A 17,932-nucleotide genomic window follows, 5' to 3' on the forward strand; every position below is an offset into this window, starting at 1 on the left:
CTCAGTAGGGGGAGGGGCTTCTCCAGGGGGTGGGGTTTCGAAAGGAGGTGTTTCTAAAGTAGGAGGAGTCTCAGCAGAGAGAGAGGTCCAAGCAGGGAGGGGACGCTCAAAAGGAAGAGGAGGCTCAGTGAGGGGAGGAGCTTCATCAGGGGGAGGGGTTTCAAAAGAAGGAGTCCCAGTAGGGGGAGGGGCTTCTCCAGGGGGAGGGGTTTGGAAAGAAGGAGTCGTCTCAGCAGAGAGAGAGGTCCAAGCAGGGAGGGGACTCTCAACGGGGGGAGGGGTCTCAAAAAGAGGAGGAGCTTCGGCAGGAAGAGGAGCCTCAAAAGGAAGAGGCGTTTCAGCGGGACGAGGGGTTTCGAAAGAAGGTGGAGTCTCATCAGGGGGAGTGGTCTTAGCAGGGGGAGGAGTTTCGAAAAGAGGGGGAGCTTCGGCAGGAAGAGGCGTCTCAAAAGGAAGAGGTGTTTCGGTTGGAAGAGGAAACTCGGCAGGGGGAGGAGTCTCAGCAGTGGGAGGAGCCAGGACTGCTGGTCGGACTAGAGGAGTAAAGAGGCGGAGCCATCCTTCCCAGGGCGCTGCCGTTCTCTTCACCGGTCTGACCAGACCGGCCGCCCCCCCGGACCCCGGGGCGGTTGTTGTTGCCGACGGGGGCGACTGTGTGGAGCGCTACACCCCTCCCCCCATGCTGTGTACTGTGAGGGAGGGGCTGGGCCTGCACTGCTCTCTGCTCACCACCAGAGGGCAGCACACTGTACACCTGGCCCACACACACTGTAAGTTATTTATTAGACCAGAAATAATGCAGATTAGTAATAATAATGACACTTTCAACCTGTTATGGGCAGATTATTATGCTTTATAAGTAGGGATGCACGATTATATCGGTAACATATCGGCAAGGGCCGATAAAGGCCATAAAATGCCGTATCGGTGTTGAACCAATGTAAAAACATGACTGTATATTGCCTCGGACATTACATCAAAGTAACAAGTACTCGATTATTACTGGAATGTCATGCAACAAGCCTGTGAATTTAACTACAGAGAATTGACCACAAATTAACTCTCTCAGCTGGTAATATTTCTGTTTTAAATGTCTGTGTTGTCCTGGAAATGTGTAGGCAGCATGCTAGCAGCTAGCTGCTACAGCCTGTGTTAGAGAGAGAGAGAGAGAGAGAGCATGTCTCCCCTCTCCTGCTAAACTGACTGCTGATAATATAGAAGTATAATATAATTACTGTATTTATGGTCATCTTAAGCCCCTTTTCCACTGCAAGGTGGAACCAGAACTTTCAGGAACCCGAACCAATTGTTTGGTTCTGGTTTTGTTTCCTTTGCGTACGGCCCGGTTCCAGACGAGGTTCCTTGAACCTTTTTTAGTTCCTGCTCCTGAGGTAGAACTAAACATGAGTTCTGGGAACCAGCAGTGCTGCTGGTTCCCAGAACTCATGTTTAGTTCCTGCTCCTGAGGTAGAACTAAACATGAGTTCTGGGAACCAGCAGTGCTGCTGGTTCCCAGAACTCATGTTTAGTTCCTGCTCCTGAGGTAGAACTAAACATGAGTTCTGGGAACCAGCAGCGCTGCTGGTCTTTTTTTGGGACCTTCCCGGTTAGTTCTGGTTATATGGAAACGTAAGCAGAACTTGGACCCGGACTTAAAGGGATATTCCACTTTCAAAAACACTTTTGGTCATTTTATTGTCTAATCAGGCTTTTGGGAACACCCATGACAGTTTTTGAATTTCTTCATTCAGTATTTAGATATTTAATATTCATTTCCCCCCATTTTGCCCCCTTCCAGGACCTTCCTATACAAACCCATTATAACTTCAAACTCCATTTTCACCATGATAGATTCAATGAAAACAACTGTCCTATTTTCTGGTGACTCCTAACACCCTCCGAATACGTGAGCAGGCCATGTTTTTTCGATAATCTTTTTCATTTATTTTTTTATAATCTTTTATTGTATTTAAAAATTTTCATTTCCCCCAAAAATGTATAGAAATCAATGAAAAATGTTATCGAAAAAACACGGCCTGCTCGCGTATTCGGAGGGTGTCAGGAGTCACCAGAAAAAAGGACAGGTGTTTTAATTGAATCTATCATGGTTAAAATGGATTGTGAAGTTATAATGGGTTTGTATAGGAAGGTCCTGGAGGGGGGCAAAATGGGGAAAATGAACAGCAAATATCTAAATACTGAATGAAGAAATTCAAAAACTGTCCTGGGTGTTCCCAAAAGCTTGATTAGACGATAAAATGACAAAAAGTTTTTTTGAAAGTGGAATATCCCTTTAACAGGTCCTTGAAAGTTCTTGGTTCTGGAAAGTTCTGGTTCTAGTTCTGGGTTGGCCCTACAGTGGAAATGGGGCTATAGTTTGTATATCACAGACAGTGGTGTCTCCAGGGAGTTGTGATTGGGAGAGCTATTAAAGGAGTAGTTCACCCCCAAATGACTTTTCTTGAACTCAAATGGAGATTTGAGTTCAATATATATATATATTTGTTGTTGCATTCCTAAGACAAAAATGTGATTAAATTTACCCCCATTGATTCCGGATGGGGACCCGAATGGATTTGGGTCCCCATCCGGAATGAATGGGGGTACATTTCTTGTAATCAAATGTTTGTCTTAGGCCTGCAACAAAAAACAAGAAATATTATAGAACTCAAGTCTCCATGACGTGAGTAATCAATAGAAAAAAAGTCATTTTGGGGGTGAACTATTCCTTTAAGGGGGGCTTTATTGTTAGAGCAGAGGCAAATTAATTTAGGCAGCAGACAATAATGAATAACACTTATAAGTTAGTTTCATATACAGTAGGTCACATAACATAAATATACATTACTAAATGTTTTGTGTTAAACAGCAATTCAAATAATTCTGTAATAAGCAGATAGCTCATAGCATTCAAATACGATGTCATGGTTTAGTTTGTTACTTCAGTAATTATGAATGTACTGTCAGTAAATTGTCTTTCATAGGCTATATAATTTATATTTAATCCATGTATTGACAGCCATTTCGGATGACCTGGTGGCCACGGTGACAGAAGACTCCAGAAAACAGAAGTTGGTCAAGCCGTAAGTGATCTCCTGTCCACTGCGTGTTGACACTGTGTGCGGGCCGGGCACACACCCGTTCATTAGGCTATATTTAAATGACACTGTAGCCAAATGGAAAATGTTATTGGACAGTATTATGGCACAGCTCAGATGGTATTGCACTGTAGTTAAGCTATGAAAACCTGGAAAGCATCTGTGTCATTTTAGATTTTCAGAAAAGGATTTAATTTAGAACAGTGGTTCACAAAAATAGCAGATCTAATACAAGTGACGACGATTTTTTTTAGTTGCGATGGGCATAAGTCGATAATCGATTTTATTTCACATCCCTAATTGAGAGCCACAGATTTACAAGTTATTCGTAGAATCACGACCAATTAGACCTGTTACCCCTGCAACCAATCACAGCAATTGAATTCCACCGGAGTGACCAGCTGACCTGTCACTCGCAGGAGAATCAACGTAGGGGTGTGGTTTCAAGCCGAGATCCCGCCCCTGAAGGATAGAAGACACGCCCCTTCAGACTCCCACAACGCACAGCTTCTCTGGTCGCCATGGGCGGAGTTAGAGAGCCCTGTCACTCAACAGAGAGGTACATGCACACACGCGCACGCACGCATGCACACACTCTTTCTCTAGGGTTAGTTAAAAAAAAAAGTAGTTCATATGAGATTAATAGCTTGGGGGGGGGGGGGGGGGGTGGATTAAGAGAATAATAAAAACAAAAAAGGTTTTTCGGTCATTTCTGTGGAGAATAATTTTGTGTTAAAAATCGTGAACCTTGAATCGTGATTCGAATCTTATCGTGAGTGAATCGTGGCATGCCTAATACTGACAACTGACGACACGGTACAATACAGCCACCTGGACTATCCCTCCCTAAAAAATTATGACCATCTGTAACTTATGTCACATAACTCCCATTCAGAATGACCTAATTTGTCTTTTACAGGGGAGGGGTATGTCTGAAGAAATCTGATTTGCAATCACTGGTTATTGTTCAGTAGCATCTTAGGCAATGCACCAACAGCTAATTTGACATAATATAAGTTTTTTTCTAATTATCAGCTCCAGCTTAGTCTAAGAATTAGACTTTGTGGAAGCTGTCACACAAGTGTGTTGAGATCAAAAATATGATCGTAAACATGTTTTGTGTGTCTGCCACAATACAAAGTGATTGATTGATTGATTGATTGATTGATTGATTGATTGATTGATTGATTGATTGATTGATTGATTGATTGATGGATTGACTGACTGACAGTGTGACATGGGGGTGTGGTTTGGTGGTGATTGACACTGTGTTTGTGACATGGGGGTGTGGTGTGGTGGTGATTGACACTGTGTTTGTCCAGTGGAAGCCCTGAGGATGATGTCACAGTCCAGCGTGATGCCGGGAGGCGGGGCTAGCTCGGAGTACGCCCTCCACGTCCTATCGGAACGCAGAGGAGACTTCCTGGTAAAAGCCCATTGGTTGTTTTTTGCTCGATTGACACAAACATAGAAGTATTACTTGACTGAAACGTTCCTCTGTTGCATACATGGACAACTGGCTGCCCGGGGGCCACATGCGGCCCCCACCTTCACTTAATGCGGCCTGCACGTTAATACCGGAATAATGATATAGGCTATTATTGATTTCAGCTGTTCCAATTCCAAACATGCAAACATGACCCACTTTATTTACTCCAGTCTGTATTAGTAGCTTAATAACAAGTCTTTCGTATGTCCAATGTATTTGTATTTAACATAAGAACATATATAAATGCATTTGAAATTAATTAAAAATGCTACTTTTCAGGATTCAATAAAAAAATGGCAAAAGAATAGCCGATCTACAAGCTCAAAGCTTTTGAGCTTTTGAGCTTGTAGATTGGCTATTTTTGCTATTTTTGACTGTATATGCATTGTGGCCCTCTGGAGTGAGTGTGAAATATATTGGCCCTCTCCATCATCAAAGTTGCTGCTGTCCGGTGATGAACTGTCTGTCTGTCTGTCTGTCTGTCTGTCTGTCTGTCTGTCTGTCTGTCTGTCTGTCTGTCTGTCTGTCTGTCTCTCTTCCTGTCTCACTCTCAGCTGACCCTGGATGAGTTGCTACAGCCAAGTTCCAGTAAACACCCCCCCGACCCTCTGACTCCATACCACTACACAGGTGTGTGTGTGTGTGTGTGTGTGTGTGTGTGTGTGTGTGTGTGTGTGTGTGTGTGTGTGTGTGTGTGTGTGTGTGTGTGTGTGTGTGTGTGTGTGTGTGTGTGTGTGTGTGTGTGTGTGTGTGTGTGTGTGTGTGTGTGTGTGTGTGTGTGTGTGTGTGTGTGTGTGTGTGTGTGCGTGCGTGCGTGCGTGCAGTCTTGTGTGGCCAGACGACTATTCCTTTACGTTTTATTCTTGTATTTTCATTTCCAGCAGCAAGCTTAGATAGGTCTAGATTATGTTTTATGTACAATGTATAGAGGGTATGCACATGCATAAATTCAATGGCAAATCGAGTGGCAAAGTGAGTTAAACGTCATTTGACGTTGTTTAATGCAATCAGACAGGACTTTTCTGTTTGGATGTATGGGCTGTCAAGGCCAGAAAGTAGTTTTTGCCACTCAGTAGGCGTTCCTGCATAACTATGTTCCGGGTATGATGATGATGATGATGTCACTCGCATACCGTCTATATCCTTAGGACGAAGTTTGTGTGACTGTAAAGACTATATTCCCCCGTTCTCTCTCTCTCTCTCTCTCTCTCTCTCTCTCTCTCTCTCTCTCTCTCTCTCTCAGGTGGTGAGAGGTGGACGAGCATGGAGAAGCGTCAGGCCACCAGATCCTTTCGTCTGCACCAGAAGAACTTCACCAGGATGCAAACCATGGTGCGCACGCACGCACGCACACACACACACACACACACACACACACACACACACACACACACACACACACACACACACACACACACGCACCCACACGCACACACACACACACACACACACACACACACACACACACACACACACACACACACACTCTCACTGTTGTGGAATTGTGGATCAATTAGTAATTGATGAGGCAATAGGAGTTGAGACAATATTTTAGGTGGTGATGGTTATAATTTAAGGTATTTTATCATGCTTTTGCTTTAATGTACATGATATCATGGGGAGAAGTACAATAACACTGTGTGTGTGTGTGTGTGTGTGTGTGTGTGTGTGTGTGTGTGTGTGTGTGTGTGTGTGTGTGTGTGTGTGTGTGTGTGTGTGTGTGTGTGTGTGTGTGTGTGTGTGTGTGTGTGTGTGTGTAGGTGCGTACTAAGTCTCTTGCACAGTGTGTGGAGCATTATTACCTGATGAAGAAGAAACGGCCTGGAGCGAGGACCCTCATCAAGCTGTCCATGTCACTGCCTGATAGAAAGGTACCAACAGCATTACATTTAGGGAGAGTGTTTTCGCAGGTCTTTCAGTCCGAGTGTATGAAAAAAGCAACTGGGTTAAGGCAGCGGAAGCTTGTGATTGGCTGTGCGGAGGTGCCGAAATCCGGGTGGGCGGAACCCTAACCCTAACCTCAATAAAACTAACACTGGTGAATGCTAACCTGGTGAAATGCTAACCTGCTGACGCTGGTGAATGCTAACCTGGTGAATGTTAAACTGGTCGGACAAACAGTTTTTGATACACTCGGACTGAAAGACCTGCAGAAAATACTCTCCCATTACATTTACATTAAAGGGCCCTCAACGGGCTGTCCATGTCACTGCCTGACACAAAGGTACCAACAGTATTAACAGTATTATCTACAGTATATCAAACTAGGGCCGCAAACCAAACAAATTGATTAAAATAAGTATTTAAAGAAAAATAAAACAAAAGAAAAACATTCTATTATGACTTTTTCTGTATTTCTGTTTGAAATAAATTGACAACTGAAACTGAACACCCAATACCTTTTGATTTAGCAATCATACATTTTTATGTTTATTTCTTGAGGACTTTTTTGAGTACCGGTATGTGTACTTTTATTGTTTTAGTTCATTAAGAAATGTTATGTTTATAACTTTCACTCCACTGCAAAGATAACTTTCACTCCACTGCAAAGAAAATATATATAAAAAATAAAAAAAATACATTCTTAACTCTTTTGCTCAATGGTCTCTGACAGGATGATGTCATCAGCGGGGAGGCGGTCCCAGGTGAGATTGACAGCAGGGTCAACCAACAAGCTACATCCACCTGCCGTTCAGTCGACCTCGCACAGACAGCAGCCAATCACATCGCTGGTCACATCGGCAAAGCATTCAGTGGAAATGGTAAGGCAGGCAGTAGTGATGCGCGGGTCAGGTTTTTTTGGAGCTGTGTGAAGCACAGGCTCCCTATACGTGGCTGTGTGGGTCTGTGTGTGTGTCTGTCTGTCTGTCTGTGTGTATGTAGCCTGAACTTCCTAAACTTCGGCACGCCACTAGTCCCACAGTTTTGCCACCACACACTCGCGCCATATGTCAAATCGACCGGCTTACTCGGGAATCGTGGGCTATTACTTTTCTAAGAGAAAGGTTCTATAGTTTAATTGATATTAATTTATTAGTGAATTAATTTTCCCCATTGACTTATAATGGGAATTGCAAAAACTCACATTCAATTATTTGTCTCTCGCAAACCATAGGGGCTAGAGTTTCAAGACTTGGAGAGGAGGTTCATAATGATTTCAAGGATTAAATAAAAAATAATTGTGTCATTTGGCCGCATGGTGGCGCCATAACACCCCACTTTACGTTTTGGCCTGTAACTCTTGAACCGTAGGTCGGAAAATTAAAAATATTTTTTCCCTGGATTCCTTGGGTCATGACGCATCTCCCCATATAGGCCACGCCCATTTGCGCCATGATAGATTTTCCGCCATCTTGAATTTTCTCCAAAACACACTTTTTGCTCCTTCTCCTACATATTTTCTTCAAATGTCACAAAAATCGGTACACATGATCCACACACACACACACACACACACACACACACACACACACACACACACAGACACACACACACACACACACACAGCTCCACTTCACACGGGTGTGATTTTTTTCATAACCCGCAGCGCCCACAGCCCGCACGGAACCTAACCCGCCCGCACCGCCCCGCAGAACAATATACAAATCAACGAATCCGCCCGCCCCGCAACCTGAAATAAAAAAAAAGAGATGATATATCATCTCCACAATAGCTCATCTTTATATACGGCTCTTCTAAGTACCCAAAGTCGCTTTACAGAAAGATTTACAGTAGCACAATATTGTCATAGGCTAAATAAACTAACGTGGTGTTCAAAATGGGGTTCTTTACTATTATTTGACAGCAAAAAGACATTCATTCAAAGACGTTCATTCTCTCTAAATCGCAGGGGGCATCGTCGGGGTAAGAATGGCGTTTCAGTTTTGATGTCAATCATATTTATACAGCGCCTCGCACTTCTAACAGACAGCAAAAGACAGACAATATTAAATCCTGTTGGTTATTGATTAATCACCTCGAGACGAGAGATGCGGGCGACTCGAGGTGAGCGTGTTCTGTTCATTCAGTCAAAAATCCGTCTCGCTTGCGAAAGTTGCGTCTCAAATCGTATCCGTTGACTGGCTGGTGATATAACTTAACCGACACAAAGTATTTATAAACAGCCTTGTGTGGATGACATAGACATTTACAGGCATGCAAACGTGTAGCTTTTCGGCGAAAATCGCCGTTTTGAATCCAAATTGATCGTTTGTGTGATTCGTTCAGATTCGATGTAAAAATATTTGGGGGGGTGGGGGGGTGTCATGTCATCTAGGCTGCGTTGAGCGGCAGTGAGAAGAGGAGCGCTTTTTTCTCCTCTTGGCTCCGTCCAGTTTGTCAGTGCAGTAGTGGTGAAGGTGGCTGGGGGATATGGTCGTTTTATTTTTGGAAAAATCAAGCGCTCGCTTTCTCTTGCCTGTGACGTCAACACCCATGCTTGACTGTGTCCAGTGCCTGCAGCCGGCAGCGCTGAACGGAGCGCTCAGCCAGTCTCAGTGTTGCCAGACGTAAGATAATTATCGTATTTGTACGATAATTTGACCCTCTGTACGATGTACGATCAATAATTCCAAAAATGTCCAAATGTACGATAATTTCGGCATATCATCAAAAAGAGCGTGAATTCACTATTTTCCCTGGCTGCTGATCTGGGATCTGGTTTGGCTTCTCAAAATAAGCCAGGAAATCAGTCAATCTGACCCTAGATCTGTACTTGGAGGCATTAAAAACACTGGTTGTATCTTTCCAGACCAGGTTCAGGCTTTTATTTGTGTAAGCTCCAAGAAGTTGCCTGCCTCCACACAGCATATCTGATGCGTTTTTGTCACGCAGGAGTCTAAAACGAGGTCGTTTCTTACACTAAAGACGCATTTTTTGGTGAAATTACGTTTTTACGCGAGTGATTTCTCTTTTTTGGCCGTGTACGATAGTTTTATGTCAAATACGATAATTCTGAGCCTCCGGTACGATAATTCAACATTTCCCATCTGGTAACACTGGCCAGTCTGCATACAGTCAGTCACAGACGGAGCGGAGCTTAAATGGATGGAGCACATAGTAAATAAACTTGGCTAGGTTGTCGTCGTTGATAGATAGTGTGGTGTAGTTGTGGATTGGACTTTTTAATTCACTTGTATCGCGATGCGGTCGCTATTCTGCATCAATGCGGTGACGTGACATCGATTATAGCCCACGTTTGTTGATTTTCCTCAACGGTGTGTTGCGATAGTTTTGCTACATGCTAACGCTAAATTAGCTCTGGTCCATAGCGTTAGTGGAGAACTCCACACGCGAGCTAATCAACGCTATCATGCCGTTCCATCTGCCTCTTATTAGACAGAACAGAGATTTCTCGCATTTATTTTAAGATGATGCAGAGAGAGGGTGAGAGAAAAATGAGGCAGTCACAGACAGTTCTCAAAGCGGAGAATACAACAATCGTCTGTGGTTTTACAACACTGTTTCCCAAGCACTGGGTTTGGGACCCATTTGTGGGTCGCGAAAACATTTTTATGGGTCCCTTAATGTTTGTTTTCCTAAATTTAGTTTTGTATCATTTAAAAACATTCAAAAAACATTCTCCCCCAAAAAGAATAACATTTAATGATTTAAAATAAAGAAATGTTTTTTTCCTTCTAAATTCACGAATACATAAAATAAAAGATCTAAGAAATTATCTTAGAAAACACTGGCCTATTTAAGAAGTAAGATAGAAAATAGCTGATCTACAAGCTCACAGCATGCATTGTCTCTGTCTATGCCTGTCTATTAAAGACAAGTCCCTAAATATTATAGGTTATTCCTATAACTATATATGTAGACTATATTATATTTATAAATTTCTTCATTATATCTAGATAGATCAGTATGAGTATGAGTAAAGCCTCTATCAGAGTCCAGGGTGAAGAGCTATTCACTTCACCGCATTGTAGTTTTCTAGCTATCACCTAGGCTTTGTTATGTATTTTTAGGTGATGGCTACAAAACTACACCGTGGTGAAGTGAATAGCTATTCACCCTGGACTCTGTTAGAGCCTTTAGTCACTGTTTTACCCAGTTAGAATCGTGCAAATTCACCCTACCGACCCAAAAAAGGTAAAAAATTTCGCGCCGCGCTATGCGCGGCGAACAATTTCACACCAAAAAAGTTGTCACCTTTTTCACCTTGGGGCTGTTTGCATGTCTGCATTTAAGTGAAATCCTGTTCAGTGACACGCGCTACATTCTTTGTGCATTCTTCTCTGCTAGAGTTGTGTGTCTGACTGGCTGCTATGTGCGCAATGCGAAAATGTTGGTAATTGTAGTTCGCGGCCCCAGCAGGAGTGGAATTGGGACGGTCCTCGCACCAAGGAGCGGAGGAGAAACCTTGTTCCAAGTCTCTCTGGCGCATTTTAAAACTCGCTTGCTCATGCTCAATTCAAGTGTATTCAAACCGTTGTATTCTTATTCTTATAGGCCTACTCTTATTAAGAATAAAAGGCAAATAAGAGCAGGTGATTTTTTTTTTGCACATGAGAGTGGCGATAACCCGCCCACCGCGCCGTCCGCCAATTGAGCCTGCAGGCGGGTCAGCGGGCCCTGCGGTCAACGGGTCGGCCCGTGCATCACTAGCAGGCAGGCAGGCAGGCAGAGATGGCAGAGATGGCAGAGATGGGCAGGACACAGGGCAATACTTATTGTACAACTTATCAATGCAGTGCCCCCCCCCCCCCCCCCCCAAAAAAGGCTCCATAACAGTCAATGCTAGACAGTGCAACATAGGTATCTCACCATTGTGTCAAACACAAGTTATAATACTTAAAGGGGAAGACCACCCATTTTCAATATTGAACTATGTCATTAATATACCTTAGAGGAGTTGTGTGGAAATTAAAAAAAAGTTCCCCTTCTTCTGTGTTACCTAGAACTGGAGGATTGATTTTGGGGTTTGTATTGTAAAGTACAATGTGTGATGTCATCAAGTTGTACTTTACAATACAAACCCCAAAATCAATCCTCCAGTTCTAGGCAACACAGAAGTGGGGGAACTTTTTATTTATTTCCATACAACTCCTCTAAGGTATATTAATGACATAGTTCAATATTGAAAATGGGTGGTCTTCCCCTTTAATACTACTAATACTACTTTATAGTGCAGAGCCAAACAAAAGTAAAAAAGCAAGAATAGCAAGAAGTTAATAGTATATAATATAGTAGGTTATAATAGATAAAACAGTAGGTTAGTATATAGTAGGTTATAATAGGTGTAGTTGTTCATACTGTGTCTGTGACTTGATGATGAAACCACAGCAACCATCACTTCCTGTCAGAGCCCTCACGCTATGACTCAACCTGTGTGTGTGTGTGTGTGTGTGTGTGTGTGTGTGTGTGTGTGTGTGTGTGTGTGTGTGTGTGTGTGTGTGTGTGTGTGTGTGTGTGTGTGTGTGTTGTGCGTGCGTGCGTGCGTGCGTGCGTGCGTGCGTGCGTGCGTGCGTGCGTGCGTGCGTGCGTGCGTGCGTGCGTGCGTGCGTGCGTGCGTGCGTGCGTGCGTGCGTGCGAGCGCGCGCGTGTGCGTGTGAGAGCGCGAGAGCGCACGCGTGCCCGTGCGTGCACTGATGCCTTTCTGTGAGTGAGAGAGACCCTACCCCCCCCCCCCCCCCCCCCACACACACACACACAATAGGAAGTTTGTTTTTCTTTTTCTTTTTTTTAAACAAGGTAATAGCCCACACTAGCTAACCCCTCCCCCTCTCTCAACACCCACCGTTGAACTGGCCTTGAGCAAGACATGGAATCCTCAAACTGCTGGTGCAACTCCCAGGAAATGGTAAATGGTACATTTATATAGCTTTACAGAGATTGTGCATTACATTCATCCATTCACACACATTCATTACATTCACCCATTCACACACACACACACACACACACACACACACACACACACACACACACACACACACACACACACACACACACACACACACACACACACACACCGATTGCAGAGGAAACCATGCAAGGCACCAACCTGCTCACCAGGAGCAACTATGGGTTCAGAGTCTTGCCCAAGGACACTTCAACACTAACACTCTGGGTGAACCCGGGATCGAACTGTGAACTCTTCAGGAACCCTCCGTGTTATAATGACGGTTTCTCTACCGCTGAGCCACTTCCGCCCCTGAAACATGACTGAAACTGACCAGTCTGTTTTCTTGTAAAGTTTGATTGCAGCGCCATCCAGTGGACATCACATGTTACGTCTCTCAGACTTGTCATTCTGTTAGCTTTGGATAATAGAATTCTACTGTGAAAACTGTGAAATATAATACAGATATATAATATTTGACTTTTATGGTGCAAACTATGTGTCCACAAACCTAATATTATGTTAATATGTTAATAATGAGTGCTTATAAAGTAAACTATTTGCAGTACATTAACTGGATATTACATGTATTTTACTTTATAATTACTTGATACTTTGGGGCGGCGGTGGATCAGGGGTAGAGAAACCATCATTACAACACAGAGGGTTCCTGAAGGGTTCCCAGTTCGATCCCGGGCTCCCCCAGAGTGTGGAAGAGTCCTTGAGCAAGACTCTGAACTCCTAACTGCTCCCGGTGAGCAGGTTGGTGCCTTACATGGTTTCCTCCGCCATCGGTGTATGAATGTGTGTGTGAATGGGTGAATGTAATGCACAATCTCTGTAAAGGCGCCTTGGATAAATGCACTATATAAATGCACCATTTACCATTTACTTTCTGTGGAATTAATGACCTACACTGGGTGAAAAGAGAGATTATCTGACATATACTGGTAGATTATATGACCTATTTTGTACCAGTATACTGGGCATATACCCACATTATTGGAGGTTTTCAGTTCAAGAGATTTTCAGGCATATTCCCCTGTAAACTGCAAATAATAGGTGATATTCTGTCCCCAGCTAGACAAAGGCACACAAAGGCACACCCTGCTGTGCCTTTGTCTAGCTGGGGGCAGAATATCAGGGGAATATGCCTGAAAATCTCTTGAACTGAAAACTTCCAATAATGTGGGTATATGCCCAGTATACTGGTACAAAATTGGTCATATAATCTACCAGTATATGTCAGATAATCTCTCTTTTCACCCAGTGCTACAATTACAAAGTTCTCTTACATGTTCTCTTGAAGAAAACAAAATATTCTGATTGTGCTCCATCCATGAAGTGATTGACAGATGATATTGATCTGTGACGATGTGATGTTTGACAGACGATTGAGCGCCGTCTGAATAAGCCCCTCCCCCCTCTCTCCTCAGAACCTGGTCAATCAGCCAATCGGATCAAAGAAGAGCCTGGCTGGGAGTAGTGGCTCCGCCCCTACCTTTTTTTTATTCCCTCGCGAATCTGAGGGACTCAAACCTGTCTGTCTGTCTGTCTGTCTGTCTGTCTGTCATCCATCTATTTGTTTTATTATTATTATTTTTCATAATGTGGTTTCATGTACATATAGTTTAAAGGAGCTACAGTCAACTTTTTCTTGAAAAACCGATGCTAAAATAAAAATGTTAGAAAATATTTAATAAAAAATATGTTTTTCTATTCAAAAATGACCACAAAAAGCGTAAAATAATGATAAAATACCGGTAATCATTTTGGCCATTGTCAGGCTGACTTTGTTTACATCCCTCTTCTATTCTTTTACATGGATTGATAAGGGATATAAAGAAAGTCGGCCTGACATTAAAGGTGGGTACTCGGGGCCCAACGGAGCGCCTGGTGGCCCCGGGGGGTCCCTGGAGGTGGTCCCCGGGCGGCGGTGCTCGGAGGCATGGCCAAAATGATTATTTTATCATTATCTTTTGCTTTTTGTGGTCATTTTTGAATAGAAACACATATATGAAGCTTAATCTTTTTATATATTTTCAAAACATTATTTTTATTTATTTATTTCAAGAAAAAGTTGACTGTATCTCCTTTAACCATTATAACAGGAAAAGCATTTGTGTCATTTTTAGTGTGGTTTCCCCCGCAAGGCAACCAGACTATAGTGCTTGTCCCACTTAATGTGACATCACACATTTCTGACATCATAGACCACTGCACATGAGACTGACACAGTATGTCCATATTGGGGCATTCCAAGATAATATTGATAACATCATGGATCTCCATATATGGCATAAAAGGGTCGGAATGGTTAGCACCGCTCCAATAGGGACAAGCACTGACAGATACGGAGATATTTGACTCACCTCAAGGCAACCCTACTTGCAAAATGCAATTTCCAATTGCAGCTTTAATGTTCATAGTTTAAGCATTACATTTTGTAATAATATTGATATGAATTAGCCGTGTGATAGGCTGTATAATGAACGCTGTGAGCTTGTAGATCAGCTATTTACACCATTTTATATTTAAAACAAATATATATTTAAATAATGAAAGAGGAACTGTTTTGGACATAAAGGGACATATTTTCCTCCGTGCCTTACCCCTTATCCCTAAACGACTTGGCTTTGGGAAAAACATGTTTAAATAGTTAAAATATTTTAAAATGTTTTACAAAATAGTAAAAAAGGGCAACTAAGTTTGTGGATCAGGGGGGAGGCATGGACAAATATAGCTGAATAGGTTGAACCAAACAGCCAATGTTTAGACTTGTTAAAGTCCTTCTCTTTGTCACATACAGTACATTGATGTTCTCCTTGCAGTCATCAGCTTTTCGAATCCTTAAATTATCATTTGCATTCATGAAAATGTATATATATATTATTTTGGTTTGATTTTAATAAATGGAAAACATGAACATGCCATTTTGTTCTGATCTTGTCCCTGGTCGTTTGGGTGGTATTATATGGATTGTATACTGTACATATGTCCTGTATATCTACGGTATATCTCTTCTTTTTTTAAAGAACCCTAGTTTGGTTTGCATGATAGAACACGGACCCCCACCGCCCTGCGTAAGTGCAAGCTTTTACAAACAAATGCTATACTTTTCTTAATCACTTTAAAACAAGTGTATTGTCGATATCTACTCTAACTTCCATGCGTTTGTACAGTGGCTTCCTTGTCTTTGCAGTCAGGATTCTGGTGAGACCACGTCAAAGGAGAAGATCTGCCACGCCGGCAGTGGACCCTGAAGAGACCTTCTGGAGACCAGGGGTCAGTGGACCCTGAAGAGACCTTCTGGAGACCAGGGGTCAGTGGACCCTGAAGAGACCTTCTGGAGACCAGGGTCAGTGGACCCTGAAGAGACCTTCTGGAGAGCGTGGTCAGTGGACCCTGGAGACTGGCGTAGCGTGAGTAGACTGATGACACATTATCACCACCTGTCTCCTTTACAGACCACCTTCAAATGTAGACACCTGTTACTGAACAAACACTCTATAGCAATGATTACTATCACAATATAGAGCTATTTAACACTGTTACTGAACAAACACTCTATAGCGATGATTACTGTCACAAATTCACAATATAGAGCTATTTAACACTGTTACTGAACAAACACTATAGCAATGATTACTGTCACAATATAGAGCTGTTTATCACTGTTACTGAACAAACACTCTATAGCAATGATTACTATCACAATATAGAGCTATTTAACACTGTTACTGAACAAACACTCTATAGCAATGATTACTGTCACAATATAGAGCCAAATAACACTGTTACTGAACAAACACTCTATAGCAATGATTACTATCACAATATAGAGCTATTTAACACTGTTACTGAACAAACGCTCTATAGCAATGATTACTGTCACAATATAGAGATATTTAACACTGTTACTGAACAAACACTCCATAGCAATGATTACTATCACAATATAGAGCTATTTAACATTGTTACTGAACAAACACTCTATAGCAATGATTACTGTCACAATATAGAGCTATTTAACACTGTTACTGAACAAACACTCTATAGCAATGATTACTGTCACAATATAGAGCTATTCAACACTGTTACTGAACAATAGCAATGACTACTATCACAATATAGAGCTATTAAATACTGTTTTAACATAACAACATCACTTCCTTTAAGTTTTTATTTTAGTTTCACTTGACAACATTTATCTTCTAGTTTTAGACTTATATTCAGGGCCCTAAAGAGTTTAGGAATAAGGGGTGTAGGGTTAGGATTAGGGCCTTACTACTGTACACAGTAGTAAGGCAGCTGAGTGCGCAAGATAGGGCCCTTAGTGTAATAATGCTTGTTCAACCTGTGTTTCACTGTGTCGTGTTTTGTAGGTTATTGTTGCATGGTGTGTGCGCGTGTGTGTGTGTGTGTGTGTGTGTGTGTGCGGGCACGGGCGTGCGTGCGTGTGTGTGTGTGTGTGTGTGTGTGTGTGTGTGCGTGCGCGCGTGCACTGTAGCTCTCCCAGTGTGATGTTATTACTTCAGATAGGAGGCAGCCTTATTGACTTCCTGTGAAGGTTATAGTTTTAATACAATGTCTGAGCTATCAGCCTGCGGCTCTGTCTGTCTGTCTGTCTGTCTGTCTGTCTGTCTGTCTGTCTCTGTCTGCCATCTTAACATTTGATCATAGACAAACTAAAGCAGGGACGTGCAGAGAATGTTAGAGAGGCAGGGACTGCAATTTCTAAAGGGGCCTTTTGGTTAAAATCTCGAAAATAGCGTTTGGACAAGGCAATTCTATTGAATGCTGCCTTCAGGTATGGCATGGAAAGAGGTCATTTGTGTTTCTTTCACCATAGTAAAAACTGTATTCATGGTCTCGAGAGGGCACTTTTTACAGGCTCAAGCCCCTTTTGATGTCTATGTGTGCACGTGAACTAAAGAGAGCTTCAATAGAATAGAATAGAATAGTATTCTATTCTATTCTGTTGTACTCTACTATACTCTGTTCTAGTATATTGTAGTCTAGTCCAGTATTTCTCAAATGGGGGTACGTGTACCCCTAGGGGTACGCGGAGGTACTGCAGGGGGTACTCAGAAAATACCCTCAAAAAGGAAAACTAGTATAAATCATGCTTGTTCATAGTTAAAGAATGAACTGCAATTGAATTAGGAGGGGAAAAACATTTACTGTTATGTTTAATGAAGACACATGGAGAAACTTGATATGAGCCTGAGTTGTTATTTAACCCAAATTACATATGGTACCAGGCAAATGGGATGTGTTTTAGTTGTTTGGAAGTTATTGACATGAAAACTTGACTGAAATGGTATGACCACAGTGTTGAAAAAGAGAAAAGGGGGCACCGTTTGAAACTCTTTCACCCCATTTCGTATTTGTTATTTTATATTCTTGAAATGGGGGGTTATCATAGCATCATATACCACTATGTATTTATATTTTAATTGCATTTTATAAGCAAAATTTTGTTGTTGGCTAAAG

At 42.3% G+C, this 17,932-nt stretch overlaps 1 protein-coding gene across 1 annotated transcript; it reads left to right on the plus strand.

The window, feature by feature from the left end:
- Positions 1 to 482: 482 nt before the first annotated feature.
- On the plus strand, positions 483 to 14,662 carry LOC308280458 (transcriptional-regulating factor 1-like). Its single transcript, XM_080720734.1, has 9 exons — positions 483 to 770; positions 3,020 to 3,083; positions 3,518 to 3,657; positions 4,421 to 4,524; positions 5,142 to 5,217; positions 5,831 to 5,919; positions 6,348 to 6,458; positions 7,202 to 7,349; positions 13,873 to 14,662. The coding sequence occupies exons 1-9, from the start codon at positions 680 to 682 to the stop codon at positions 13,920 to 13,922; spliced, it is 873 nt and encodes a 290-aa protein (XP_080576860.1). The 5' UTR covers positions 483 to 679; the 3' UTR covers positions 13,923 to 14,662.
- Positions 14,663 to 17,932: the final 3,270 nt, after the last annotated feature.

The sequence above is a fragment of the Nannobrachium achirus genome, assembly GCF_963921795.1.
Source record: "Nannobrachium achirus genome assembly, chromosome: 24".
Classification (NCBI taxonomy): Eukaryota; Metazoa; Chordata; class Actinopteri; order Myctophiformes; family Myctophidae; genus Nannobrachium; species Nannobrachium achirus.